This window comes from Mastigoproctus giganteus, chromosome 5 (genome assembly GCF_048544385.1).
Source record: "Mastigoproctus giganteus isolate SK-2022 chromosome 5, ASM4854438v1, whole genome shotgun sequence".
Lineage (NCBI taxonomy): Eukaryota > Metazoa > Arthropoda > Arachnida > Uropygi > Thelyphonidae > Mastigoproctus > Mastigoproctus giganteus.
In genome coordinates, this window is record NC_143579.1 from 106375408 (window position 1) to 106403394 (window position 27987).

At 39.1% G+C, this 27987-nt stretch overlaps 1 protein-coding gene across 1 annotated transcript in view; it reads right to left on the reverse strand.

Annotated features, from left to right (window-relative positions):
- Positions 1–27987, reverse strand: part of LOC150085618 (guanylate cyclase soluble subunit beta-1-like) — a 64406-nt gene that overhangs the window by 13089 nt on the left and 23330 nt on the right. Inside the window, exons 5-7 of the mRNA XM_090374620.1 lie at positions 25207–26426; positions 9444–9590; positions 5232–5386 (exon numbers count right to left, since the gene is read on the reverse strand). Coding sequence (XP_090230746.1) covers positions 5232–5386; positions 9444–9590; positions 25207–26426 — 1522 coding nt within the window. The remainder of the gene's footprint in view (positions 1–5231; positions 5387–9443; positions 9591–25206; positions 26427–27987) is intronic.

Consider the following 27987-nt stretch of genomic DNA (forward strand, 5'->3'; position numbering starts at 1 on the left):
ATATTCGATAAACGTTATGGTTTTAGTCCATTTTTATTCCATCGTATAATTAACAAATATGGAAAGAAAAAAAAAGTTACGTTATGTAAAAATATCACCATGGACTCAAATTAGTACCTTTTTAATTTACTAAGAATTCAACTTATATTCAACACTGCTTTGATTCATTCACTTCTTAACTTAATGTTTAACGTGTGTTAAACGTTAAGTTAAGCAGTGAATGAATCAAGTGGAACGAATCAAAGCAAGTATTGAATCTAAATTGAATTCTTAGTAAATTTTCAATACAGAGTGAAGCGTAATTAGGCTTCGTGATATTGTCTGTAATGACAAAAAAACGGTAATATTAGGGCCACCCAATAACTGACTTATATGTCCATAAATTTCATGTGTTCTGTGGTCGATTTGGCTGGTTTGCTGGACGAAACGCCAGAGTTTTCTGGAGGTAAAAACTTTGCTGTTCACGCCTGAGACCGACTTACTGAGCCACAAACGAAAAAATCCCATAAATATTCCTCGTGCCATTGACGGAATTCAGATCCAGGCCTTTTTAGACCTAGTATAGTAGGACGGTGTTTATAACCACTTTGCTACCCGTTGCAGCCCTCTATAATGGCATAGGTACATATTGGTATCCAATTCCCTCAAGCGTGCGCTCATAAGTGTAATGTGTGTGTGTTTAATGGCCGATTTACATGTTGTAGGGGCTGAAAAATCCAGAACAACTTCCTGGAGAACCTCTGCACCCACTGCCTGAGGTCGGCTAACTACAGACTCGATTGAACATAAGAAATTCTTCCAGTCTTCGACAGGAATCGAACACAAACCTGTACGAAGGAGTGGCAGGTAGAGGTTGAAATTGCAACCAATTACAATTAACACATTCCTGTTAATTGTGGTTTTAACAGTTTGCCACACGGATTGCCTGTAATTATCGACTCCTTCTAGAGAGAAACATTACTATCAGCATACTTATGCTCCACCCAGTATAATAGGAAGAGGTTTCTGTGTTTGGTATTATCAGATTTTGGCAGGTCCATGACAGACAGAACTTCGTCACATTTCCATTTCTCCCTGTCCGTAACCTTCTTCAGCCCATTATATCATCAGCATCTATAAACTCAGCCCCATTCCAGCTCTTCTCCTTCCTCTCTCTCTCCCATCAGTACATGCCCAGTCCAATTTTTTTTTATTTTCCTTAATACTTCTATTTATTCCTCATTACTAATCCTGTCTCTCCATTTCACCCTTTTAAACCTGCTCCACACCCATATCGCAAAAGCTAATATCGTCGTCCTCCAGCTACATAAAGCTGTTGTTGTCGTTGTAGGATTTTAGGTACATCAACAACTTCGGCCATATTGCACTGTGTATAATATGCCTGTAAACTGCGTGTGTTCTGTGGTCAATTTTCTGTTTGCTGGAAGATAAACCCGAGTTCCCGTGAGAAAAACACAATGAGACCGATTAACTCAGCCACGTTGTGAAAATGACGGTAAAAATTCCTCGCGTCATTTATGGGACTCGGGTCTTTTCATCTGGTGTTGGGAGGCCCATGATTATACCAACTGTGCTACTCACGGGACACTCCATACAAAACATTTTAGCAACGAGGGCTATGAAGCCCTTATTGCTTTGGCGTTTAACACACGTCTTCCTAATAAAAATGTGTGTTATCTCCTCTTCTGTGCCTGATATCAGCAACTCTACCTTTATACTGTGTAAAGTGTATTCGTGTCTGACGGCACCAGGGGTTCCCCCATCTTCGCGTTGCTTTCATTGTGGGTGTAACAGTTCACTGCAAAGGCCAGAGATTTAAAAGTGTATGGATTTTGTAAGTGTAGTGTTATGTATCGTGTTCTTCTGGCCATTTAGCCGCTAGATCCCTGCTAGGGCTCAACGTTGCCCACACTTGGCTCGTGGAGGCAGGTACATAGCAGTTTGAAATTTTTACTCTGGCAGGCCCTGCCACCTAGTTTCCTGGGATTTCAGTGTACGGCCTTAAAAAGCATCGCAGGAGTAGACACTAGATTCTTTAATGCCTAAAAGTTTGCGTACTTAGATTAATTTAGACATTGTTGTCACTTGAGGGTGGGTGGAAGTCATAGTTCTGATATAGCTCAGTGAAAGACAAAGTTCAGTGAGGGGTCAGTCTTGCGGTCGCTCGTGGGACCTTTGTCCTTTCAGTTTATTGGTGTTTTGTCAACGAGGTGGATGCAATTTGATAGTTTTTTATTTTCTATTCGAAACGTAATAGTACTGGTGTGCAGAACTTAAGGACCAACACTATTTTTTAAAGGTTACCACCACAAAATCTGTACTTAAGGTACTCTTTACTGATGAGAGTACATTCAGTCTCAGCAGCGATTCTGGACGTCAGCTAATCTGGCGAGAGGTTGGCACACGGTATCACCCCGCAAACATCACTGAAAGGCATTGATATGGCGGCCGAGGTGTTCTCGTCTGGGGAGGCGTTATCTTGGATAGTCTCAGGCGTAGATAGCAAGGTTTTTCCACCAGAAACTGAGGTTTTTCTGCAAACAGACAAATCGACCATAGAACACACGCAATTAACAGACATAAGACACAGCACGGCAGATGAATTTAATTATTCGGGTGGCCTAAATATAATAGTTTAGTTTTATTTTAGTAGTTATCTTGGATGGACGTACACAACTCCAGATACTGGAAGGCGGTACTGTAACCGGTGCACGCTACTGTACTGAGGTAATCCTTCACCACGTGCATTTCTTCTGAGGTACTATTAGCCTCGAGTTCGTGTTTCTGGATGATAACGCCACACCCATCGGACTGCAGCTGTTAATATGCTTTTGGAAAGTGAGGATATCGTTCGTATGGATTGGCCTGCCCGTTTCACCGTTCTAAATCTCATCGAACACATATGGGACGCTCTGGGGAGACGCCTAGCGGCACGTCCACACCCACCAGAAAATGTTCACCGCTGAAGATGGCGCTGACAGAGCAATGGACGATGTTACCGCAAGAACTTATGTTGTTGTTTGGTTTTTAGGAGCATTAGCAACTAAGGCCATATTGCTCCGGAATATGCGGTGGTCATTCCCTGACCTTTCCGCATCCTCCATATTTGGTGGTGACGGGCTCGAACCCCGGTCTAATCAAGAAGCGTGTGCTACGCACTGCTGCTCCTTCCCACCTGGCTACGGAGACGCCTGCAAGAAATTATCAACAACATTGTTCTAAGTATGGGCAGGCGGTGCAAAGCCTGCATCGACATTAGGGGTGGCCATATCTCCTACTGAGGACCACCTCTTCCCTTTGTTCCATCTTTGGCAGTGATGCATCTGTATCATGGCAGCCAGTGCTCTGTTGCCATTTTTTAATAAAGTCCCTCTGCACCTTTTTGTTTCCGTTGTTTCCTTCATCATTTCTGTACCTCACGAGGTTCCTTTGGTATGCTTTTCCCATATCCAGACCACTCCTATGAGAAGCTACAGGTGAAAACCTGATTGGTCCTTAAATTTTGCACACCAGTGTAGTTATAAAGTCTGGCCATTTCCCTTTCCCATATATCTGTCTACATATTTTTGTTAGTTCCTTTGTCCCAGCATTTGCCATCGCTTCAAGTATTTCCATCGGTATCTCACTGATTCCAACTGCTTTCGTTTTTTTATTTTTCTTCAATGCGACTCTAAGCTTTCTGTCAATCATCGTTGAACTCAGTTTATCCTCATTCATCCCATATTCCTTCTCCTCCTCCCCTTATCCTCTCTTTTGGACCTACCTCTGTCATACAAATCCTCTATATATTCAGTCTACGTACTCAGTACGCTGTCCTTATCTTTTAATAATTCGTCATCTCCAACCGCAGTTCCGTTCTGTCTTGGATAGTTCTCAAGTTTAGTATTTTAAATACTTTTGGCGTTCAAACATTAAATCATACTTTCTGTTTCACTACACTATTTGCTTAACCACTACTATTGTTTTTCATGTATTTCCTTCGTTTCTTACGGTTTCCAGCACCAGTTCCTTTCCTATATGCTCAAGTACCTCAATAATAGCATTTCTTGTTTCAATCCCATTTTGATCCACGTCTTCGCTTTTCATCTTGCTCCTGAATTTTTCTTCAATCTTTCTTTAAAACCTTCCTTATCCATACCCTTAGGTTTTCCCATATGTCCCTGTTTTGTTATCTTTCTTTGCCTTCTCAATCCTCTTGCACTCTGACTTCCATAATCATTGTATTATAATCGTTATTAGGTCTTGGGCATGCATGCTACTCTTTTACATTATTCCTATAGTAGTGGGTACCTTCTCACAGTCCCTGGAATTTTCCAGGTATGTCTCCTTTGTGATTCTTAAATCTTCTTCGTCACAATCCGAAGGTAAACCACCATCATAACTCTTTTTGCTATCCGCTACTGCTATCCTATCGATAGCATATTCATCCTCTTTCACCAATTTAAACCCGAAAATGAAACTTTAAATCCTGACTTCTAAATCTCTCTCTCTCCTCTCAAGTACCTAGTAGTTGCACATAATCTTTATTGATCTCCCCTAAGTTTCCTATATTCCATCTCCACCTTCTTCCCATTTTCCATGTTTCTTTTTTTCAAATTCTACTTCTTATTTTTTACGACTTTGTACCCCAGGAGGATTTCACTTAAGAATAACAACCTGGAAGGCTTCATATCTTTCGCTATCATCATGGGATTTCAGCCCTTGTGGGTAGCATAGTTGGTGGGATCGCAGTCCTCCCCCACACTGGGTAAAAAAGACCCTGAGTTCGAAGCTGTCGATGACAGGAGGAATTTTTATGAGTCTTTTTCGCAACATGGTTGAGTTAGTCGGTCTTAGGCGAGGTAGCACGGTTGTTTCTCCCGGAAATTCTGGTTTTTCATCCAGCAAACAGAAAATCGACCTCAGAACACATGCACTTTAAAGACAATATACACCAAGTATTAACGCCTTAGTCGCTGATAAAGCTCTACAACAACAACAGGGGATGTTTTAACCAAAATCACTAACTTTTGATTTCTCTGCCAACATATATATGGAAAATATAAAGAAATCACGTTGATTTTTTTTTTTTTTCATGCTTTGAGAGAGGAGGCGCACTGCGACTGCCCAGTTACAGAAGTTAACCCCGAAAAAAAGAATGACAAAGGAATAAAAAAATAAAATAACTAATTATAAAAAGAGAAGAAAGATTTATAATACTATTTTTAAAAGTACTGAAGATTGTTTTTTACCTTTTTGTATCTTCACTGACGTTGACTCGACTGGGCTGGCTGTGACTCTCCAGCTGATTGGCAAGAGTAACTGTGTTCCCAAAGAGACAGTACCTTGGCATCTTTAGGCCCACAACCCCGGCCATTACTGGTCCGGAGTGGACACCGATTCTTATCTGCCAATGAAAGTTCGCGTATACTAACTAATTTAACTTTCAGTTAAAGAAAACAAATTATTATTTGCAAATAATAAAAGATAAACATCTAAGTCAAGACTGTTTATAATTAACATATGCAGTATTATTTTTTAAAAAATTGTGATCTGATAAGGTTTATCGGATGTATGTTACGCATAAAAAGTTCATCGATTAAATAACACTGGTGGGCCGCGTGCACAAAAAGTCACGCGATCAATAAAGGGTTCATGCGTGTCAATGAAGTAATTCTCGAGCCGAATTTGTGATACTTTGATTTAGTTTTTGATGGGAAAACAGACATTCGAACTTTTCCAGTTTTAATGAGCACCTCCTTCATTAAGAAGTTCTGAACTCGATCGAAATAACAAAACAACCTTTAGGCTGCTTCTCAAACATTGCAAATATTAAAAAAACAAACTAAGGGAATTGCGTTAGACTGCAAACGCGATTTATTTTTGAAGTGGGAACGCACAGATATGGTGATCGCATGAGTCCATTTTTCATTCTTTTAAAAAACAGTGTAATAATAATTAAAATGGGTAAGAGGAGTACCGCATTTTTGTGGGTAGTTCTAAGGCCTTCTGCCAAATACAGGAAGAAATAGAAATTAAAATAAATAAAATGATTGATAAATCAATAAATATATAGTACGATAATCAAAATTTACATTTATGAAAATAAATCAAATAAAATAGAATGGTGTGATTCTTCGTTCGTTTATTTTTATTTAATGTGTTGATTATTTCTACCTTAACTTTAAAGGTCAACGACAAATAATCGTTTATTATGTGACGTTATATTATACAGTAGATATAGTTTGCTGCTGAACTCTCAAATGAGGGCCACAATAGGGAAAGACGAAGATTTACAAGCCGATTCCAAAATTGGCGAAGCAACTAACAGGAATGTCGCCTGTTGGATCTCGCTCTGTGCAAAATCTGAAATGAACGTAATTGTTTTCGACATCTGCGACGCTCTGTCGGTTTACTAGCGATGGAATGTTAGACAGCTTAAAGGTTAGAAAATCGAGGGCTCTTACAAAGATGTTATAAGATTGAGCTTCGAGATTTATTTGCCTCAGACTGTAAGGGATTTGTTGCGCGTAGAAAGCCTAAGGGCTACTCAGACATAACTTGCGAAGGCATTTTATTGTTTGTAGAAAACATACTGCGACTCATTTGGCCACATCACTTTAGAATTCATGGAACTGTGGTATTGACTTGCGTATTTTAAGGTGGAATTGTTTATAAATGTTTTTTTTTTTTTTGTTTTGCTATCGTTTAGCAAATGTGTAACCACCAAATAGTATCGAGTCGTGAGCATCTAACGTACTGCGAACGATGGGTGATATGTTCTGTGTTTGAAAGTTGAGGAGTGTAACGTCAAAGTTCAAAATATGAAAGATGTGTAGTTGTTACTGCACGAAGATTTACTCTGGAGAAAAGAACTTCTGGTGTTCGCTGCAGTTGCGGTACGTGGGTCTGTACAGGATATCCAAAAAATCTCCTTTACAAAACTAATACGTTATTGTGTGAATAGGGTACATGATACAAATCTGAAACTACATCCAGGTGATAGACGATATTTTCAAGTTTTTATTCATCAACTAGAAAATGTGCACACTGCAGTACATAGCAGCATAATCCACTTCCTAGGAAGTGGATTGAAAGAAGAATCTTCATATCCCCCACAATCTCCTTCTCCTGCTCTGACTCCTTTAGATTTTACTCTTCTGGGGTTCTTGGAAGACCAGGTGTATATTCGATCTATTCCAGAAACTATTATGGATCTTAAACGATGCACATGTGAAGCAATCGACCCTGTTGATGTTGTTGCGCCGAATATTGTAGGAATTAGATTACACGAGGGGGACATTCGCAGAGTAACTAAAGGTGCCCACATCGGACACCTCTAATTAAAATTTGAAGCAATTTTCCATCAGCTGGAAGTGGTTTCAGGTTTGTATCATGTCTATTAAAATACTATTATCATAGTAACAACAGCGGATCGCATCCCCGAAAGGATGAAACATGATCTGTAGATGAACAATATTGGAAATACCTTCCAGTAATACGTTGCTCATAGAAGATATATAATAAATCCACTTATTGGAAACAAGTAAAACTGTTCAAATCTTATTGAGCATCCTCCCATCCCACTGTAGTCTTGATAACAAAGCTTAAAGCCTTCCCCATTATTATGTAACGAAATACTTCTATTACTTTTTATGACAAAACTGTTAATTAAAATTCTTGGGGCCGCGTCTCCTCCTCTTCTTGTGCTGCGCAATTCCTGAATGACGCTTTAACTAATAATGTTCACATTCCCAGAGTCAAAAAGCATTTTGATAAAACTTTTCACCGTTTTTTTTAGGGTCTGTGTTTTGATAAATTGCATTGCCTTAGGCCGACCGCTCGATTAATTCAACTATCCCTGCTGGTGAAAGTTTTTAGGTGTCCCTGATTAGGAGGATTTATCGCCTTCTGAATTTATATTATCCTTTGTTGCCCTCCCCATAAGCCGTTAAGTCCACATTGTGAATACGCTATTTTTAATTCTGGTTAATTTTGTTGCTTTCAAATGACAGCCTTGAGAAACTACACCAATACGAGTTATGTTACACGAATAACTTATTATTCTGTTTATTTTTTATAATATTATTGGCAGTTTAATTTAATGTGAGTCATTTTATGCAGACAGTGTAAAACTTTAATTTACATTTACAATTTTCAGCCTGATATGAGCAAAAACTACTCCATCAACTGCCTAATGCTCAACGTTTCTCAATTTATCTCAGCAGAAGCAACTCTGGCTGCGCTATCTGTTGTGTTATTTCTTCCTTGACATCCAGACGTGGACATTGTTATCGACATAAATCTGGCATTTTCAGACAGCGCTGCAACCAGGCAAGAAAAGTTTGCCAGTTCTCCTCTGGGAGTTTTTAGTCGATCATTGACTTTCAAATCGGATGATACAGACCTTGTTATTATTAAGTGGTTTCTTCACTCTTGCTTCATATTCCTTTCTAGCTTCTGATCGATCTGTGCAAATGATGCTAATCTACTTGAATCGGTCTGGAGCATCTTACAAGGTTGATTGCTGGCTCGCATAATATCCGTAATCAAGACAGACTAATATTTCTTGAAACGGGAACGTTATCAACAAGGCACTCGTAGATGGACGAGACCCGAATTTACAAACTTATTTCTAAATTACGATAAGTTATTCGATGTTTATTTTGCTGATTTCCAATTTCATCTTTTTTTTCACAGTTCCTTTTTGTTTCCCAATAATGATCTCAAACATTCTACAAAAAACATGAACTTGCTTTTGTACTAACTTTTATTACGTGCATTTTTCATTGAGTGAGCAGAAACAAAAAAAGAACATTCTTGACTTTCCCAATGTTTGTGATTTATTCCTTCGTTGCCAGAGGCCATTAAAAATGAAATTATTATTATTATTTCTCCTCTATGAGTTATACTAATACACACTTGGTTACAGCCAGCCTTGATCTGGTAGAATATTTTATACATATTCTATAACGTATATAATATACCACCTGGTATTTGGGGTTTTCATTTAATCACACGATTAGCAGCATTTAAAGATGTATTTGGATTTATGCATTTTGAAAACTTCCATCGCATAACCTTTCTAATTCTACCTGGAGGTTTGAATATGGCAAGGTTTTTTCCAGATTTGCGAACAGCAGTTTTCTCTTAAGATTTTGTGAAAATGGGTTCTGGAAATAGTTAGCCATGCGAATGCGTTGTGTGTTATTAAGCAAAGATGTAAATTTTTAAAAAGTATTTTCTCAAAATTACCAAATTGGGTAAAAAAGCAAGAATATTCGATTGGGTAAAGTAATACAAGCCATGTTTGACTTTAGGCAGTCACAGAAGATTACACGAGACCACGAATTTTTTAAATGATCTTTTCTAATCTCTAAGAATTAGGAAAGAAAAAAAAAGGAATATTCTCCGCCTGCCACTTGGTAGAATTTTCGAAAAAAGAAAACCAACGTTTTTCTTACCTGAATTGGAAATCCGTTTATGTGAGTTACAACAAGGCGAGTCACTGCTACCATTGCCAGTGCCATTGCAACGGTCCTGTCAGCATGGTCGGCCACAAAGTTCGGGACACCACCGACTACTACGTAGGCATCTCCTATTGTCTCGACCTGAAAAGGAGAGTTCACATTAATAGGATTGTTAGTGGAGAAAATCACTGTAATAGTTTAAAGTTCACCTTGTATAAGCTGGAATTCGTGGTCACTTTGCGTGGACCCTTAATTCTAAATTGTTAAAGTTTCCGTCAATAACTATTGGTTAAAGACTTTACAGTGGGTGCACAATTACTCGAACTTCTAATCGGCAACGACAATTTTGGAAAAACTTTGGCCTTAATTCGCAACCGGAACGCTTTTCGGTATAATTCAAGCATTGTTTTTCACTTTCAAAAAGCAATTAAATGATTTTTAAAGCTCAACGAATTCTTTCATTAAGTCAGAAAAAGGGTCTCTCAAATAATGAACAAGAAAAACGGAACCAAAAACTGAAGTTTTCCCTTAATTTTAATGAACTTAATATTTAATGAACTACTTAGTCAAAGGCTTTGCCTAAATGAAGGAAGATAGTGTCAATTTGTCCTCCCTTATCTAACGCCTGGGATATATCTATATAGGTGATCGTCCCTATAAATCCGTGAGCGCAAACCGACAGATTAAGTTTAATAAATTTGAACAGCTGCTTCAGTACAATGGATATTCTGTTATCTTTAAATGTATATTTAATTGACTGTAAATGTTGGATAAAGAGGAGCCTCTTTTTTTTTATAAATAGGAGAGACGAATACCTTTTTCAATCGAGCGGGGTAGATTTCACGCTGAGAAGAGTATACACACAAAAATTAAACTAGTCATGCTAAAGATGTGCTAATTCCAGAAGTGCGTAGTATGCAATTGGTCGTTCAAGCTTAGTACGGTAAGTTTCGTTAAAAAAAATCGAGCAGGGACCGATTTCTCGTATCCTTAAGTCTTCAGACCTGCACTACACTAACTTGGCTCCAGACAGCAAGAGTTACCTTCTCTTGAAGGTAGGTTCCTCATTAGTGGGGCCTCTTTTCAGGAACATTGTTTTAGACACAAGGTTCGTCAACAGCTTAAGTGCACCATTAACATCGCCTATGCTGACGATCTGGTTCTTATCTTTTCTGGCAAGTATGGCCCAAATCTTGAGTAGAGTGCCAACAACACACTTAATAATCTGGTAAATTAGGCAAGTCGTAACAAACTACGTATATTCCTAAAAAACGAAACTGATGATATTTCGAGGTAAACTCGATTACAAAAGATCACCAAATATCAGAATTGAAGGTGAAAAAATCGGTCAGTTCCGCAGATAAAATATTTAGGCATTCTTCTGGATGATCGACTAAATTTTACTCTACATATTAACAATATTATTATAAAGATCAAGAAGTTTACAGCTGGTATTATAAAAATTACCCGTACCAAATAGGGTCTGAACAGGAAAACATTTCTTCATTATTATAATGCGGTATCATTCCTGTTGGTTGCTTTGCGTCTGCAGCTGGTTCCACATGGCTACTTTAAAAACCCACAAGATAAATTGATCTCCTTGCAGCGATTCATACTTGTTGCCATGCTTTGGGCTTGCGAACAGAATCCTCTGCTGTTCTGCAGGTTCTATTGGAGTGTTACCTCTCCACGTCCATGTGATATATACAAAGACCTTTCCTACAGAATTAAGTGAAATTCCGATAGAAATTCTAGGCATTACCTGTGATGCCATGAATTGATTTTTGGATGTTGACAACCTGCTGTCAACATCCAAAAAGCAATTTATCTCCATTTTCTGTGCATGTGTTGTTTAGTTGTTTCTGGCCACTCTGACGCCTGGAATTATGATTTTGTATTTTTGAATTTCCTGTATCAGAGTTCCTGTATCATCACAGTGTACCAAGACGAAGTTGAACTAACCTTTTTGGAGCCTCTGTAAGATACTCTACATGTAGACATTAGCTTATGATGAATATGCGTGTTTGAACACTTTGAACACTGCAATTTTGTACGAGATTCTCATATTCGATGATTGAGTTGGTATTTAATGAAGTAATTATTATTAATAGTGTGACGTCATTTACTTATGATATGCTATTCTCTGTTGAATTTAAATTAACTGGTTTATTTGACAGTACATTTATCACACCTCGTGAGACTAAAAGGTATACGCTAAAAGAGCGTGCAGCCTTCTCTATTTCACAATTGCTTGATCATAATCCTGATTAATGGCTTATTGTGTTAGTCGATGAGCCCCTGTTTGCACATGCTGCAATCTCTTTCATTTTGAGAGAGAGAGAACGCTGATAGAAGTTTCTGCTTCTCCTAATACAGTAGTTCACATTTCACAGAGCCTCGGGCATCACATCAGTGTTTTTTTCTGTCTTTGGAAGATGACTGAGTTCATTTCGATGGGAAATTTCATCAGTCCTCAGATGGTGAGTAATTTTCAAGAACGTGTTCGTCACTACTCTTAGATTCCACCGAGAAATCTTTTAATTACTTTAATCAGCTCCAAGGAATATTTTTCATTGCAATTTCGCGTTCATGTTAAAGCGTAAACAAGAAACAGTTGCTGTGTAAACAAAATGAATATGATAAACAACTGCCATTGAATATTACATTAAGTAGCATAACCCAGTCGCATATAGTCAATATTATAAATTTATCGTTTACTATCCCCTCATTTGGATTACTGTGTACACAGAGAAGCCCGGAAATTTGACTTCAGAATTAACTGAAGTATTTTGTAATTTATTCCAAACGGTGCGTGACAGCTAAAGGTTTTTATGAGTCCCTGGTTTTTGTTTTGTGATTTTTTGTAAGAATTCTGTCTTAGATGCCACCGGGTAATAAAATAGCTGTTATTAAAGCGTGAAAAAGAAAAGAAGAGAGCTGGAGAGCCTCTAGGCTTTTTCTAAATTTATTTTTTTATATTAGAGCAATCTCATAAAGCAAACTTTCATGTATGAAGTTCAGAAAGTTTCTTTTCTGGCTTGTAACTCAACTGATACCTCATTTTTTTGTTCTCTCTCTCTCAGTCATCTAGAATTTAACACCAGAACTGTATAAATGTTAGGAACATTGATTGATTTACTGGATACTTAAAATGTTTATTTTAATTCGCAATTAAATAATTTCATTCCACCGCGTATGATTTATTATTCCTTCCTCGCCATAAACTTCTTCTCAGTAAGAAGTCTGTGGTACGTTATTTGGGAAGACCAGGTCGTATTTACACAGATATTTCATGCGACTGGCATTTTTCATATAAATTCCTACGAAAACTGTGGGAGATGATATTTGGCTTTATCAAGACACCGAGAAGCGTGCGCTTATCGCATGCGCAGAAACAAACGGCGATGATCAGTTCCGAATTGATTGAAATGGTATAAAGTGTATGAAATGAAGTAGCAATTTATATAGCGACCTTCACGATATTAAATTTCTGTCAACGATGAAATCATGTTCTTCAGAGTTTTTTCATTGTGCGCTTGTTTTAAACTGTACCCGCTTTTTCGTTTCCACCGCGATGCTCAACCAAACGCATGAACGATCATTTTTCGCTTCATTACTTTGCCGTTGTGATTGGAGGTCCTGGAATGGAACAGTGGATCCCTTGAAATCGATAGACTACAGAAGTATCTCTGCCCTTGTAACCATGCCAATGAAAAACATAACCCGTAGATAAACCTGAAAAGATGGTTGGAACTAGTTTTTGTCGTCTTATGTGCTTATTTTCCCATTATAATTTTGTCTTCACATAACGCTTTTGTATCCACTGGGACCAGGAATAACCCGCATGATCCGAGAGACATTTGGTGCTACAGTAGGGAGAGAAACATAGAGGGATTCGTTTTTGTGTATCTTTGTCCTCACCACGTTTACTAAATTAACTCTAAGAGACACGAGTCATTCATAAAAACCAGCCGCTGTCGTTAGGATGCTTGAGAAACACCACGTGCTAAATATTCGTTACGTGTATTGCTGATACTAAATTGGCATCATTTGTATACCAGGGACAGCGAAGTGTAAGTGAGAAAAGCAACATAATGGGTAACATTTATTTAAAAGTACAGGCATTCCGCATCTTAAGCTGAAGACGTTGTTAAAAATCGAGTTTAAGGCAGAACCTATTTTCTCACATATGCGGATTTCGGAAGCTGCTAATCGATTCAACATCAGTATTTTTAGAGATCATCATCATCATCAGTATTTTTAGAGATACGTGTCAGTATCTCTAAAAACTATTCTGTCGAGTGAATTTATTGAAAGGATTACAGCACAGCCCTGTTTTGTTTCATTTTTGCAATTGAAAGCATCGTTTTCGTTATTTTTCTATTATTCTGACTTTTTAGACTTTTTCTCATATTTTTCGACTTCTCAGATTTTTTCGACTTTTTTTTCGACTTCTCAGATTTCTTTCGACTTTTTTAGATTTTGAAAAGACAATTTTTGGATGATTTTCATAAATAAATGATAAACAGCACGAAATCATTTGAACAGTTGAACAAAAAGAAACTGACAACCGAATTTATCATAAAGTTTGATATTTATTTAAGTATTAAAAACGTTAATTATATATTTTTTCAGAAATTTGGGCAGAAATATCACTGCAACGGAAAGAGTGCAACTTCATATGCTTCGTAAAAGATCAACATGTCACTGCCTTTTTAATCTGTGAAAGATCTCGGTGGCTGTGGAAGTATTTCGGCAATTGTTCGTTGACCGCATCGTTCAATTAAACCTGCTTTCAGTTTGCGATCAAAGTTCTCCAAACACTTCGAAGTCACAAGGCTGCAAATCTCGGATATATGTTGCCTGTTCCAGACTTCCCATTCTATATTGTCTCGGTCCTTATACGCCCCATCCGCTTACAGTCGTAATACGATTCGCAGAATCCATGCATGAATCACGATTCATGCTTCACAGTCGGTATTTGCCATGCACACTGACACTAAACATATTGCAGCAGCAGCAGCCTCCATTCAAATTGATTCAATACCTTTCTCGTCGTCTTTGGTTTGTATGCTCACAGCTATTCTCCCCTTTCCATGAATCGTAGATGGCAGCTCGCTGACTGACTCTTCACCATACAAGTACAACTTTTTCACCTCGCGACTTTCAAATGTTTGTAGAATTTAAAGAAAAGTTAAATGACTGAACTTTTAACTCTGGCGTTGAACTGAAGGATGCGATTATAGAAATATGGACACAGAACGAACGTGTTCGTTCTGTGTCCAATTATAAAGCGACTCAGAAGCCTATGGCAGATATAAGCTAGTCTGTAATCAGGTCACAAAGGAGGTTAGGCAGGCGAAGGCAGATTACGAGAAATCTTTGGCAAAAGATGCTAAGAAAACAGCAAGGATTTCTTTACTTATATAAACTCTAAAAGGAAGGGGATAAATCTGATTGGTCCACTTGACATCGATGGTTCGACTGTTGATGATCCTGCTCAGATAGCAAACCAACTGAATGAGTATTTTGCATCTACATTCACACATGAGGAATTATTAAGGTTTGAAAATGGCAGAAGGTTATCAAATTGTAGCAGGATACTTAATGATTTTGGAATAACTGAAAGCAAAGTGGAGGATAAATTGTTGAAGTTAAACATAAGAAAAGCACCTGGGGTGGATGGGATCTATCCAGTTATATTAAAGGAAGCGGCAAAGCAACTAAGCAAACCCTTAGCCATAATTATGAGAGCATCGTTGGACTCAGGTGAGGTTCCCACGGACTAGAGATGTGCAAATGTATCCCCAATTCACAAAGGGGATCGAAGGGTGACACGAGAAACTACAGACCAGTTAGTTTAACTTCTGTTCCCGGTAAAATAATGGAGTCACTGGTTAAAGATGCATTGCAGGATCATCTAGACAAGACTGCAGCAATAATTCAGACACAGCTTGGGTTTGTTAAGGGGAAGTCTTGTCTGACAAATTTGATAGGATATTATGATGTGGTTACAAAGGAACTGGATGCAAAAAATAATTGTGATATCATATATTTGGATTTCAGGAAACTTTTGACACTGTTGCGCATGAAAGACTATTGTACAAATTGGAGCAGAATGGTATTAAAGGTAAGTTGCTATAATGGATAAAAGGATGGTTAAGTGGGAGAAGACAGAGGGTGGTAATCAATGGGTGCTGCTCTTCGTGGACTAATGTTATTAGTGGAGTCCCACAGGGTTCGGTGTGGGTCCACTGTTGTTTTGTATATTTATCAATGATATTGATGAAGGTATATCAGGCTTAATGTCGAAGTTTGCAGATGATACAAAGATTGGCAGTGTGCTACTGCAGCAGGATCTAGATAAATTGGGCAGATTGGCTAAGAAGTGGCAACTGAACCTTGACAAATGCAAAGTACTGCATATGGGTAGAAGTAACCCCAGAAAAACGTACCAACTGTGTGGTACTACACTTAAGGTGGTAGGAAATGAAAAAGACCTGGGAGTAATTGTGCAGTCAGATATGAAGTTTTCTGAGCAATGCAGACAGGCTGCCAGGGCAGGTCATGGGGTTTTGTCAATGATATATAGGAATTTTGCTAGCAGGGAAAAGGAGGTGATTATCCCTCTGTATAAGGCAATGGTCAGGCCACGCCTTGAGTACTGCATACAGGTCTGGAGGCCTCATTTTAGGAAGGATGTAGATTTACTTGAACGTGTACAGAGAAGGGCAACAAGATTGGTGAGGGGAATGAAGGGATCCTCTTATCAAGAGAGGCTTAAGTTCTGCAAATTGCAGTGGCTGGAGACTAGGCACCTGCGCGGTGATTTGATTGAGTTGTATAAGGCCTTGAATGGGTTGAGCACGCTGAATTCTGATGGGATCCTTCCACTTGTTCAGATTACGAACCTAAGGGGACAAATTCAAATTAAAAAAAGACAGATGTAGAATAGATGTGCGAAAATTTGCCTTTAGCCAGTGGGTGATTAATTGCTGGAACAAACTTCCATCTGTCGTTGTGGAAGTTGATAGGTTAAATAAATTTAAGGAGGAACTGGACAGGCATTTGGAGGGAATGGTGTGATTTTTTTTTTTTTGGCTGATGCTGCATAAGTTCATACACTTGCTTTCTTTCATCACATGCCACTACTACTACTACGTTGCTGACTGCAGTAAGATAAATGTGTTAAGGCCAGTTGTTGGGTCTGGCAGTATGAATACGGATATATGATCGAAATGGTTTACTTCCTGCAAGTTTTTTTTATATAAAAAAAAATGTATGGTGACTTCAAACGCAAAATTGCACTGTAACCTAGAGTTCTAATAATAGAAGTCAGCAATATCATTGTAGAAGAATGTAGGCTGCATTACAAGTAACTTCTCGATTCTCTATAAAGAAGAATCTTTTCTTTGCTTGCTTTAAAATTGCAGATTTGTACCCATAGCGTTTCGATTTATGCAGCAACTGCTATCCGTGGTTACTTTCAAATAAGTTTTGCGAAATTGCAAACTGTAATAACTGAATGGAATGAACACAAATGTAATGTCAGCGAAAGGAATTATAATACTCATATAATGGGCTACACTGTACCAGAATGGCGACCATCACTTACCACTCTTCTGGAAATGCTTGGATTTGAATCTCATTGGTAACCAAACAAACTTCAGCCCTTTTCAAGTGAAGAGAGTGAGCCGATCTTAGGTGATCCGGAATCTTTCCCGATTTTCTCCATTTTTCATCCCACAGCAGGCAAACCATCCATAGAACAGAAACCTTTTTACTGGTACATATACCGATATCGTATGATCTGAGTTGTCATGGTGCTAATTCAACACCCTCCCCTCAAGTCCCGTTTTATTATGCGTACGAAGATGACGCTTTATGTTTAAAACAACGAAGCTACGAGGAAGAAGGTGAACTAGCACACGAGCTGGAGAAAACAAGACACAGAAGTCACTGTTTAATTTTGTGCGCAATACTGTAATCGTTGATCGATTTGTCAGATCATGTCAATGTTGAAAAATAAAATCGGTGGTTAGAAGAATAGTTTCTTGTAAAAAAAATGTTATTACCTTCCCATTTTTTTTGAATTATCGAAATATGTTAATCTTTTTCTTGAACTGAACAACCTTCATGGGTCATTATTGACATAATCCCTTGATCGCCAACATTTAAAGCAAGTAACACAATAGTATAAAACAGACAACTGCAACTTATAAAAACTGGAGTTACTTTGACACGCACTTTAATACTCACTTATGTGTGACGTCATATGTGCATGAAGTTTCAGTCGAATTAAAGCTGCCGGTGATCGTCTGTCAGCTGGTTTCTTCATCAAGTGACAGATCCTGCTCTCATGCAGTCTTCCGCTCCATAAATTTTCTGCTGCAGTGAAATGTGATAATCTTAAGCAACGTTTCGGTTCGAAAAAAACAAAGAAGGTTACCCACGCCAAGGACACGGCTGTATCCGTAGGCGGGCTAAGCAGCGTAACTTTTCATTTCAGTTTAATTTCATTTGAATTTAAGAGCGTTGTTTATCCGATTCTGGTTACACTGCTCATTAACCCTGTTTAGTAAAACCTGGAGTCCTTGACATCTTGAATTTTTCAGGTTCAGCGAGGAATAGGTGGCGGTCAATTGGTTCAAAACATTGATTTGGCTCCAAAATAAAATTTTAAATGATTTATAATTTTGGGCATAGGTTTCATTTTATTATGATTTCACCATTTGTATTTTCCATAACATTTTAAATCATTTCTTTGTTTTGTAAGCTTCAATAAAATGGCCTAACATCAAAATATCCTTGTTTGGTAATGACGCCAGTTTGTATTCTTCACCCCTATAAGTAACGTATTGTATTTTTTGTTGAACAGTCTCTGTATGTATTCCTTCTTGAAATTCACATTTCAGTTGGAAAGGTCTCACAGGCACTAACTTCGAAATTAACTCTTTAATCATCCCAAAGTGTGTCAGTGGGAGTAAAGTTGGCATTTTTTCCTGGCTAGAAGCTGTGGAGTCTCCAAGAATGGTTCTTGCGGTAAGCGTTTCCAGTTGGCTCGTTATTGTGATCAGCAGTGATGACTCATCTCGATCCTTCAGAGAACTTTTTCCTGCAATTCTTCTGGGTCTGATAGTTTAGGATGTTGTTCTTCTCTTTTTAGAGGACGAACCGGTAAGAAATTCTTGAGGGAAAGACAACTGATAATTTCCTTTTATATGTATCGACGATGAAGCATTGGCGAAATTTTCAAACTTGGTTAAGACTAACAGCTTGCGCTAGATAGACGCACATTGCACACTACTCAATCATGGATAATTTTCAGTAGCATAATTATTCAATAATTACTATATATAATTTCCATTTTCTTTTTTTTTATGATGATTTTAATTCGCTAGGAGGATGGTAGAACAGCCTATCCGAAACTTTTAAGATTCATTGTTTCACTATATCACAAATCATTATATCGTGAAACATTGAATTAATTCTCTGAGCATTCATACTACGTCATTACTAATTTCAAACACGAAATGGGGTTATAAATTTTTTAGACTGCATTTGCAATATTGTATTCTAGTCTGGAGATTGCAGCTAAAAAGTTACCGAAATTCTGGAGTGGGCTTACAGAAGAGTGACCACATTGGTAACGATTATAAAGCGATACATATCTATGAAGAACGTCTTAGAAGGTGTGGACTGCAGAGTTCGGCAACCAGACAGCCAAGTGGAGATCTAATTGAGGTGTATAAGGCATTGAAATTATTGAGTAAAATCAAGGAGGAAGGTTTGTTCTCCCTCGTAAGCGAAACACAGAGCAGTGGACACAAATATGATATTTCAGGAATTAATAGAATACTGGATTTAATGGAGTTCATCTATGAGCAGCTGATTGTCGAACATTGGAATAAGTTACCACACAACTTTGTGGAGGCAGCGTGAATCTGACTAAGTTTAAAACTCTATCAATGATATTGATGGATGTATCAATGGTATTTATTAATGATATTGATGAAGGTATATCAGGTTTAATGTCCAAGTTTGCAGATGATACAAAGTTTGGCAGGATTGTTAACGACAGTATGCTACTCCAACTGGATCTAGATAAGTTGGGCAAATGGGCTGAAAAGTGGCAACTGAAGTTTAACATTGACAAATGCAAAGTACTGCATATGGCTAGCAATAACCGAAGAGAAACGTACCAACTGTGTGGTACTACACTCAGGGAAGTGGAAAGTGAAAAAGACCCGGGGATAATTGTGCAGTCAAATATGAAGTTCGCCTTTAGACGCAATCGACCATAGCACAAGCAGTGTAGACGGGCTACCAGGGCAGATCATGTAGTCTTCTCAATGATATATAGGAATTTTGCTAGCAGGGACAGGGAAGTGATGATTATCCCTTTGTATAAGACAATGGTCAGGCCATACCTAGAGTAGTGTGTACAGGTCTGGAGGCCTCATTTTAGGAAGGATGTAGAGTTGCTAGAATGAGTACAAAGAAGAGCAACAAGATTAGTGAGGGGAACAAAGGGGTGCTCTTACCAAGAAAGGTTTAAGTTCTGCAAATTGCAGCGCCTGGAGAGTAAGTACCTGCGAGGTGATCTGATTGAGGTGTAGAAGGCCTTGAATGAGTTGAACAAGTTCAATGCGGATGGGATTCTTTCTCTTGCTCAGATTGAGAACCTGAGGGGGCACAGTTTCAAATTGAGGAAAGACAGTTGTAGAATAGATGTGTGGAAATTTGCCTTTAGCCAGCGGGTAGTTGGTTGGTGGAACAGACTTCCATCCCTTGTTGTGGAAGTTGATAGCCTAAATAAATTTAAGACTGAGCTGGACAGGCATTTTGAACGAATGGAGGGGTGAAATGGGAGGGTTTTTTTTTTTTTTTTTTGCTGATGTTGCATAAGCTTGCTTTCTTGCATCGTATGCCTCTAGTGATGCTAATGCTAAAGCAGAAATGGATGATTACCTTATGGGAATAGTATGAATATTCTGATTTATTTGAAATATTATTATGACTTTTTCTCCTTGTGTAACTTTTTTCATTCCGTGACGAGTACTGGTACCAGGAGGATAGGGTGGATGGTTATGCCCGGTTACTATTATTGTTATTATTACTGTTGATCGAGGAACTCTGACTATCCTACAGGTGTTCACGATCGCGGCTTTCTGGAGTTTCATGTACGTGTTCTCTGCGAGGCGTATTTCTGCTAGGTTCTTACGGAGAGGAGACTCTTTGTCACCATGCCGGTGGTTACACGGTGATCAGGAGGATCATTGTACTTCCTGATCTTTTCCAATTAGGTTTGCCGGAGGTTTCGGGTCTTGGCGCATTATAGCCTTAGTTGCTAATGCGCCAATAAAATCCAAACCAAGCCAGAGGTTTCGGATGTTCGGTACCGCTATGTCGATTAGATAGGTCGTCTTTTCCTTCTTGTCAACGAGGGTTATATCTCGTCTGTGTTGCGGGATCGTCTTGTTCGCTATTATGGCGCAGTCCCAGTATAGTTTGTGAGTAGGAGTCGCGAGTACAGCCTGGGGCTCGTACTTGTAATACGGTACATTTTATTTGATTAATTGGTATTTTTGCGCTTGTTTCTGATGTATTATCCTGACAACCTGGTGGTATCTATCAGTATATCCCGTGGGGACTTGCTGGATTGTTTCTGGGTGGTTGAGGTAACATCGTTCGCATGTGTCATCTGTCATTTCGGAGTCCTTGTCAAGGTATTTCCTGTAGTCCCTGATGGTGATTACCTAGTTTTGGATGTCGAGCATATCTTCGGTCTCGGGGAAAGCCTCCGCTAGTGGCCATGCGTTTAGTCGGTCTCAGGCGTAGATAGCAAGGTTCCCCCCCACCCCCCAGAAACATGTTTTTCGTCCAGCAAACAGACAAATCGATCATAGCACACGCAAGTAACAGACATAAGACACAGCACGGCAGATGAATTTAATTATTCGGATGGTCTAAATATAATAGTTTGGTTTTTTAGTGGCCATGCGTTTACTGGCACCTGCCATACCGGCATCCGTGGGTATTGCACTACATCCGGCGTGTGCTGGATTTTAGTGCGATGAGCACTGACAGTGAATTGTAGACACTGACCTGGGTCCTCTAGCCTAGGGACTGGCATTAGGCAGCAGCTGCTCAGGTGTTGGCTGCTCCCTGCTGCAAAGAGGCCTGACACTAACAACAGAACACACACACATAGTACTAATACATACATCAACACTTTTCAGGCCAATTTCGCAGAGGTTCTGCGCCGTTACAGGTGAACAAGGTGGAGATGGGCATATGCCTAGGAGCCACCCTGAATCAAGAACGTACAAAAATAAATAATAATAAATAAAATAAAAGTGGCCATGCGTTTGGAAGACATCTTATCTGCGTAGTCTTAATGGAAGTCATTGTAATGTCTACCATGGAGTGCCTTCTTCGCCCATCTTTCTATCATTGTTTGTTCTATCTGTGTGAGTGTGGTCTCCTTGTTGATGATGAGAGGAGTATGTGCCCTTTTTCCATCTTCTTCGTGGCTTGGAAGATTGGAGCTGTGTTTTCCTGAAATAATCCCACAGGTTCTTAATCGCCTTCTTCCGTTTTCACTAAGGTCTGTCACACCCTTCCCTCCTTCCGGGATATTTTCAGTCTTTTGATTGCCAACTTCGGGTGGCGATGCAGATTGTTTGTTATCATTATCCTGGTCGATCTCATAATCTCCTTCAGTTCCTTCAGTGTTGGTCTAATTTATGATCCCGAAGGAGTATGTCAGTACTGAGACTGCGTAGGTATTTATGGCTCTGACTATATTTCCACCATTCAGCTTTGTTTTTAGCAGGTTCTTCGGTCTCTGATGGCATTTCTCAGTCAGACTGGTCTTAATCTTCGTGCGATCTAACTCTTCAACCTGTATCATTGCCAGATATTTGTAGGTCTTTCCCTCTGTTATGTCTTCAATCTGTTCACTGGTCTTCAGTCGAGTGCATTTCCCTGACGCAGTCCATGGTTCTTGCATTTATCTAGGCCAGATTGCATCCTAATGTCAGTTTCTAGTGTTGATTACCTGGTCTTGGATGGCGAGCATGAATCCTTTAGTCTCGCGGAAGAGCATCTCGCTCGTGAGCCATGCATTGGAAGCCATTTTATCTATCTGATCTTGATAGAGGTCATTGGAGTGTCTTCTTTGCCCATCTTTTCTAGCTTCGTTTGTGCCGTCTCGGCGAGAGGGGATTCCTCGCTTATGTTGAATGGGGTATGCCGCTTGTCTATCTCTCTTACGGCCTGGTAGATAAAAATTGTAATTGCCATGTAAGAAAATGTCCGAAGTTTCATATATTCGTATTAGTGAATACGCTTCTGGCGACATAATATACTGGTAAAACACAGTTTCCAGTTTATCCAATGTAAAACAAAATGATACGCACAATAGAAATAATCCAGGGAATAACAATATTAAAAGCAACTAGACGGTTGTCAAAAGAGAACAAACAACGTCAATGATCACTGACAAGCTCGTTGGCAATCAATGTCGATTGGCGACTGTTAAATAAGATCGCCACTTCAGTTTTAATTCTTCGCACTTTCGAAAGTCTAAACATTCCTTAATTTATTTGCCGTCGATAATGGGATTAAAATAAATCATTGCTGGTCTGCAGATAGGAACAAGCAGTAAACCAAACACATTAGCGCGAACCCTTTAAGTAGGTCACAAGGAGTAGCGAAGTTGTCAATTTTCCTTAGCGGAGGAGAATTAACGCGTAATTTAAATTCTGACAGAATTATGATACCGTTATCGAATCTTCAATTTCAGTATTGTGCGTGCGGACGTGCCGTGATTGAAAATGGGATTTCAAAACTGCGAACGCTTTCGTCAGCTAATGAAACCGTACTGAGACATCTGATGAGACATCCGTGGTCTTCGTAAAGATGAAAATCCCCACGATTTCTCTCTAAATCCGCTAAAATAGAATGCGACTCTGCCGGAATTGGTTCAAGGTGAATATTATGATAAAATGTAATTAAATCCAAATCATTTAACTAATTAAAACAGAACGAATGATTAATTCTTAAGCTACAGCGTTCATTTAATCAGTTTCTTTCCGTTTTCAATTATTGACTTCTAGCAATATCCTACTCAAACCTATAGAGTATTTGAGAAAGGCTGACAAAGTGAGATTAGTGTTTATGTACTGGTACAAGGTGCTACCCACCGTTCAACTACCGAAGAATTTAATATGCAGAATCCACACTTGCCTCCAGTTGATCAATCAACTGTGGACGACTAATAAACCGCTTTGAAGAAACCGGAAGTGTTGCTCCTCCTCCTCCTCGAAGTGGGAGACCAAAAGGTGTAACTGATGAAGAAATATCGGTGATAGTACTGTCGCGAGCAGCTTACAAACAGGCCAAAAACATCGACGAGGAAGTAAAATCAAGAAACAAGGGTTAATCAAAGTTCACTGGTGTGCATTCTTCGAAAAAATCATTTTCACCCGCATAAAGTGCAATTCGTTCAGGATTTACGTGGTGACGACACAGATCGACGACAAGAGTTTCGTGAATGGATATTGCAAAACAGAGATTTATCGATCTTCTTCAGTGATGAGGAAGTGTTTTACCTAAGTAATAACAACAATAGACAATTTTCGATATTGGTCAGACAGTAATCCTAATTGGAAACGCCTAACGTACAAAATGACTCCCGGGTTATGGTGTGGGCTGGAATATGGGATGGTCATAATTGGTCCTTATTTCTTTGACAACAACGTTACTGGCAAAACGCACTTACTTGAATTTTCTGGATGATGTTCCTTTACAACGAAGGACCATCGTGTTCTTCCAACGAGACGGAGCACCACCGCATTCATTGGTTCTGCGAAACTACATCAATAAACAGTTCCCCAACTGGCGGTTAGGTCTACCAGGCCCGGTTGAATGGTCACTCAGGTCATCAGACCTCACAACCTTCGATATATTTTCTTGGGGTCATTTGAAGTCTATTGTTTACTAGAACCACCCAAGAAACATTAATGAACTTAAGGAAGCAATATCATCAGAACGTCGTGAAGGTACAAAAGAGAACAATGATACGTATCAAGGTATCACTTACACAAAGAATTCAAAAGTGTTTTCCAGTTGGAGGTGGTCATTTTGAATATCTATTACAATAAAAGTAATTTACTCCATGGTTTTCAATTTTTGACTCGCTCTGTATACTGATATCTATCCACTTTACATGTGGGGAGAAGGATCGACTAGTCATGCCCAGCAAGACTTTTGTCGCTGATTTATGAGGCTTCGACCTACAAATATTTGATAAACCTTCTCTCATCTTCGTGGATTGATCTTCAGCTTTCGTTGCCTTTAATATAAGTTTGCTATTATTATCAAATAGGTATATTTGAATATCTGGTGAAATTCTTGATATTTTGCTCAAATTGAACTCTTTGTTTTTCTATTCTAAACCAGCAAACAGTGCATTAAACCAATGTGTGTGTGTCCGCAACTCAACCCAGCAGGGTTGAAATCCATTTCCATGTGAAATTTATGTGCTTTTCGTTTCTTCTCCTGTTAATGAGAAATTTCAAATTAAATTTCTAATTAGGGATAGAGGTAATGCCGAACAGATTTTTTTGTTGTTTAAACATTTTGAGTTTTAATTAAAAAATATAAATTAGCATTAGAACGATATAAATCGTACACTTAATAAGTATAAACAAAGATGGCAGCTTGGATATCTTTCATGCTTGTTATTTACCTTGTATACCTCGTGGATGCCGGACAAGGTGTCAAAATGTAGATACAATCGATTCAGCAGCCTAACCACATCCATGGGTGCCACATTCTCGTTCCCGCACATCGAAGTGAAACCGACAATGTCCGAGAATAGACACGTGACCATGTCGTATCTCTCGGCTTCCACGGGAAGATCTTGACACAGTCTCAAGGCAACATTTGGTGGAAAGATGGACTGGAGGACTTCCTCCGTTCTCTTCTTATCGTCTCTTAGTTTTGTATCGAGTACCTTAAGATGGTTGGAGGCCTCGTCTAACTTTTCCACTAATTCCCTCTCCCCTTTTCGGTGGTAGGAAAAGAGCACCATGTCCCTGGATCGGTCGTGGATTGGAAGATCGCTGAAGTAGACGCCAAGGTCCGCCATCTCTTCTAGGTTTCTGACGCGGGGTGAACAAAGAAATAAAATACTTCCCGTTTCCGGAACTGAAACCATTTGGCCTTTCAATCTGAGAAACAAGTCATTGCTTTTCTCGGTGGAAGATAGTACTCCAGCTTTAGTCCTCACCACAAACACAGTATTACAGTAATGGAGAATGCTCTCAAAGGAACATTCGATAACTGGACGGCAGATTATAAATAAGTCTGTGAACTTAACATTCCTCTGGAGTTTCCAAATTGTCTTCGTTAACCTTAAGATGGTCTTTCCCGCTTGTGTAATGGTGAAGGTCCGATCGAACATCACATGGAAGGGAAATGCCTTACAAAACGTTTTAACCCCAAATGGCATATCGTTGGGTGAACTACTCCATCGTTCCATTAACTGAGGGGTCAAGGATACTCGCCTTCCTTGATGTTCTTCTTGAGCATTGGTCCGACATATTTCTAACACCACATGATGTTTGTGTCCATTATCACACACTTCTGCAGTGTTCACTGTGACCTCCGTGTTAAAGAACTCTTTGGCCACCACTTTTACGAGTCCGCGAACGATGGCGTGAAGACCCGGACGCTCGCTGTAGTAATGAAGCAGCAGAGTTCCTCGAGGTCCTGGAGTGACTCTGAACGAAGGAGCTCTCATCCCGGGATATATGGAACCTAGATGATCGTGTAGATTGTCCAGGTTAGTCAGGAAGTCCGCCAGATTGCTCCCCAGGACACGAAGTATCTGGTCGAACCCATTCTGCTGGCAGTAAGTAAGAAAATGCTGGCCGAAAGCTTCAAGACAGGAGTCAATGTCTAAGCCTAGAGAAACAGAAAATAGAGTAAACAACACATCAAGCTGCATCATAATTAAGGTATAAATGTAATATGTGTTTTTTGAATTAAAAAATAAAAGTCGGGTGTGAGAATCTCTTGAACCGTTTTACTTTAAAAAGTGAGTCAAATGGAAACCATTGATTTTCAAAAAATTCTGGTGTTATCGAGATATTTATCAGCAGCATAGAAAGCTCTTTTTCCATAATATTACCATCTAGAGGCTCATCTCGATTAGATTCCCATCTATTTTTGGATAGCGAATTGCTGTCCTAATTTCTCTCTAGACAAGATCATATCGTTTTCGTTTTCTAGCCTTCTTACCACATTAGCTATCGTTGAGTGTTGAGATAACCATTTTTGCTTGCTGCATTACACAACTGGACCAAATCCACCACAACCGCATAGGCTAAGAGTCTTATGGACGTTAGGGACTTGTAAACATTACACATTCAAACATACTCAAATCATAATAATAAAATTAAAAAAAAATAATATAAAATAAATAAAGCTGATCATGAGCGATACATAGAAATACCTATTATCTTGAATCCTGTATTTTTTTTTAAATCTTGAAGTGGGCATCTCTTTTCATCAGTAGCGAGTTGAGGACAACGGTTCCTTCAATGCTTGAAGAATGTTTCAAGCAACTGTAAGAAGACATTCACTTTGAAGTTATCAATGAAAGTTTCCAGATCGATCCACATACATCTGCTGTTTCTGCAAATATATTGGTTTAAATCAGGTTGAGAATGCGATTTCAGACGACACCAAGATTTTCAGCGCGCATGAAATAGATTTTGGAATGTCTGTAAACAATCATGGACACCTCACCTCTGTTTTTGAAGTTCCCGATCAACATTAAAATAATGGTTATGTGGTAGTCAAAAATCTACATTCCTTTTACGATTTCTGGAATTTGGAGAGAATTTAGTAATTACCAGAATGGCAGGAAATTTTGCGTGATGGTCATATCAATGAGTAAGAAGGATAAACATCGTCTATATGTTATGTACTTAGTGGCATAGTATTTAGAGTTAGGCGCCACATGTGGTTTCCCACATCTGCGCCGTATGTACTCTGTGATGGAATGCAGAACTACTGCATAAGCCAGAAAAAAGTGTAGTGTCTGGTTTATGCAGAATTGTGTTATGGTCTGTTGTTGTCTCTGGCTACTTGGCCGCAGGGCCCCTAGTGGAACTCCACGTTTCCCGCCACCGCCACTGGGAGGTGAGCCAGGTTGCCTTCATACTCTGGCTGATCTCCGCCAGGGTCGTCTGAGCTTTCTGGACGGAGACCAAACAAAAAAAAAGGGAAGAGAGTGGGGAAGATATTAGAAATGGTGGATTCAAAGAAGGCAAAAGGAGGAGGATGAGGAAAGAAGGCATCCTCCAGTGGAAAGAAGAAGTGGAAAGGGAGAAGTAGGAATCACCTCTGGTCTGGGAGCCCAGGAAGGCCAGGGAAAGGAAGACAGCTTGCAGAACAAGGAAGGTCTGCAAAGTTGGGAAGGTGCAACGGGAAGTGTCTGAGTTTGATTTCTAACAGTTCA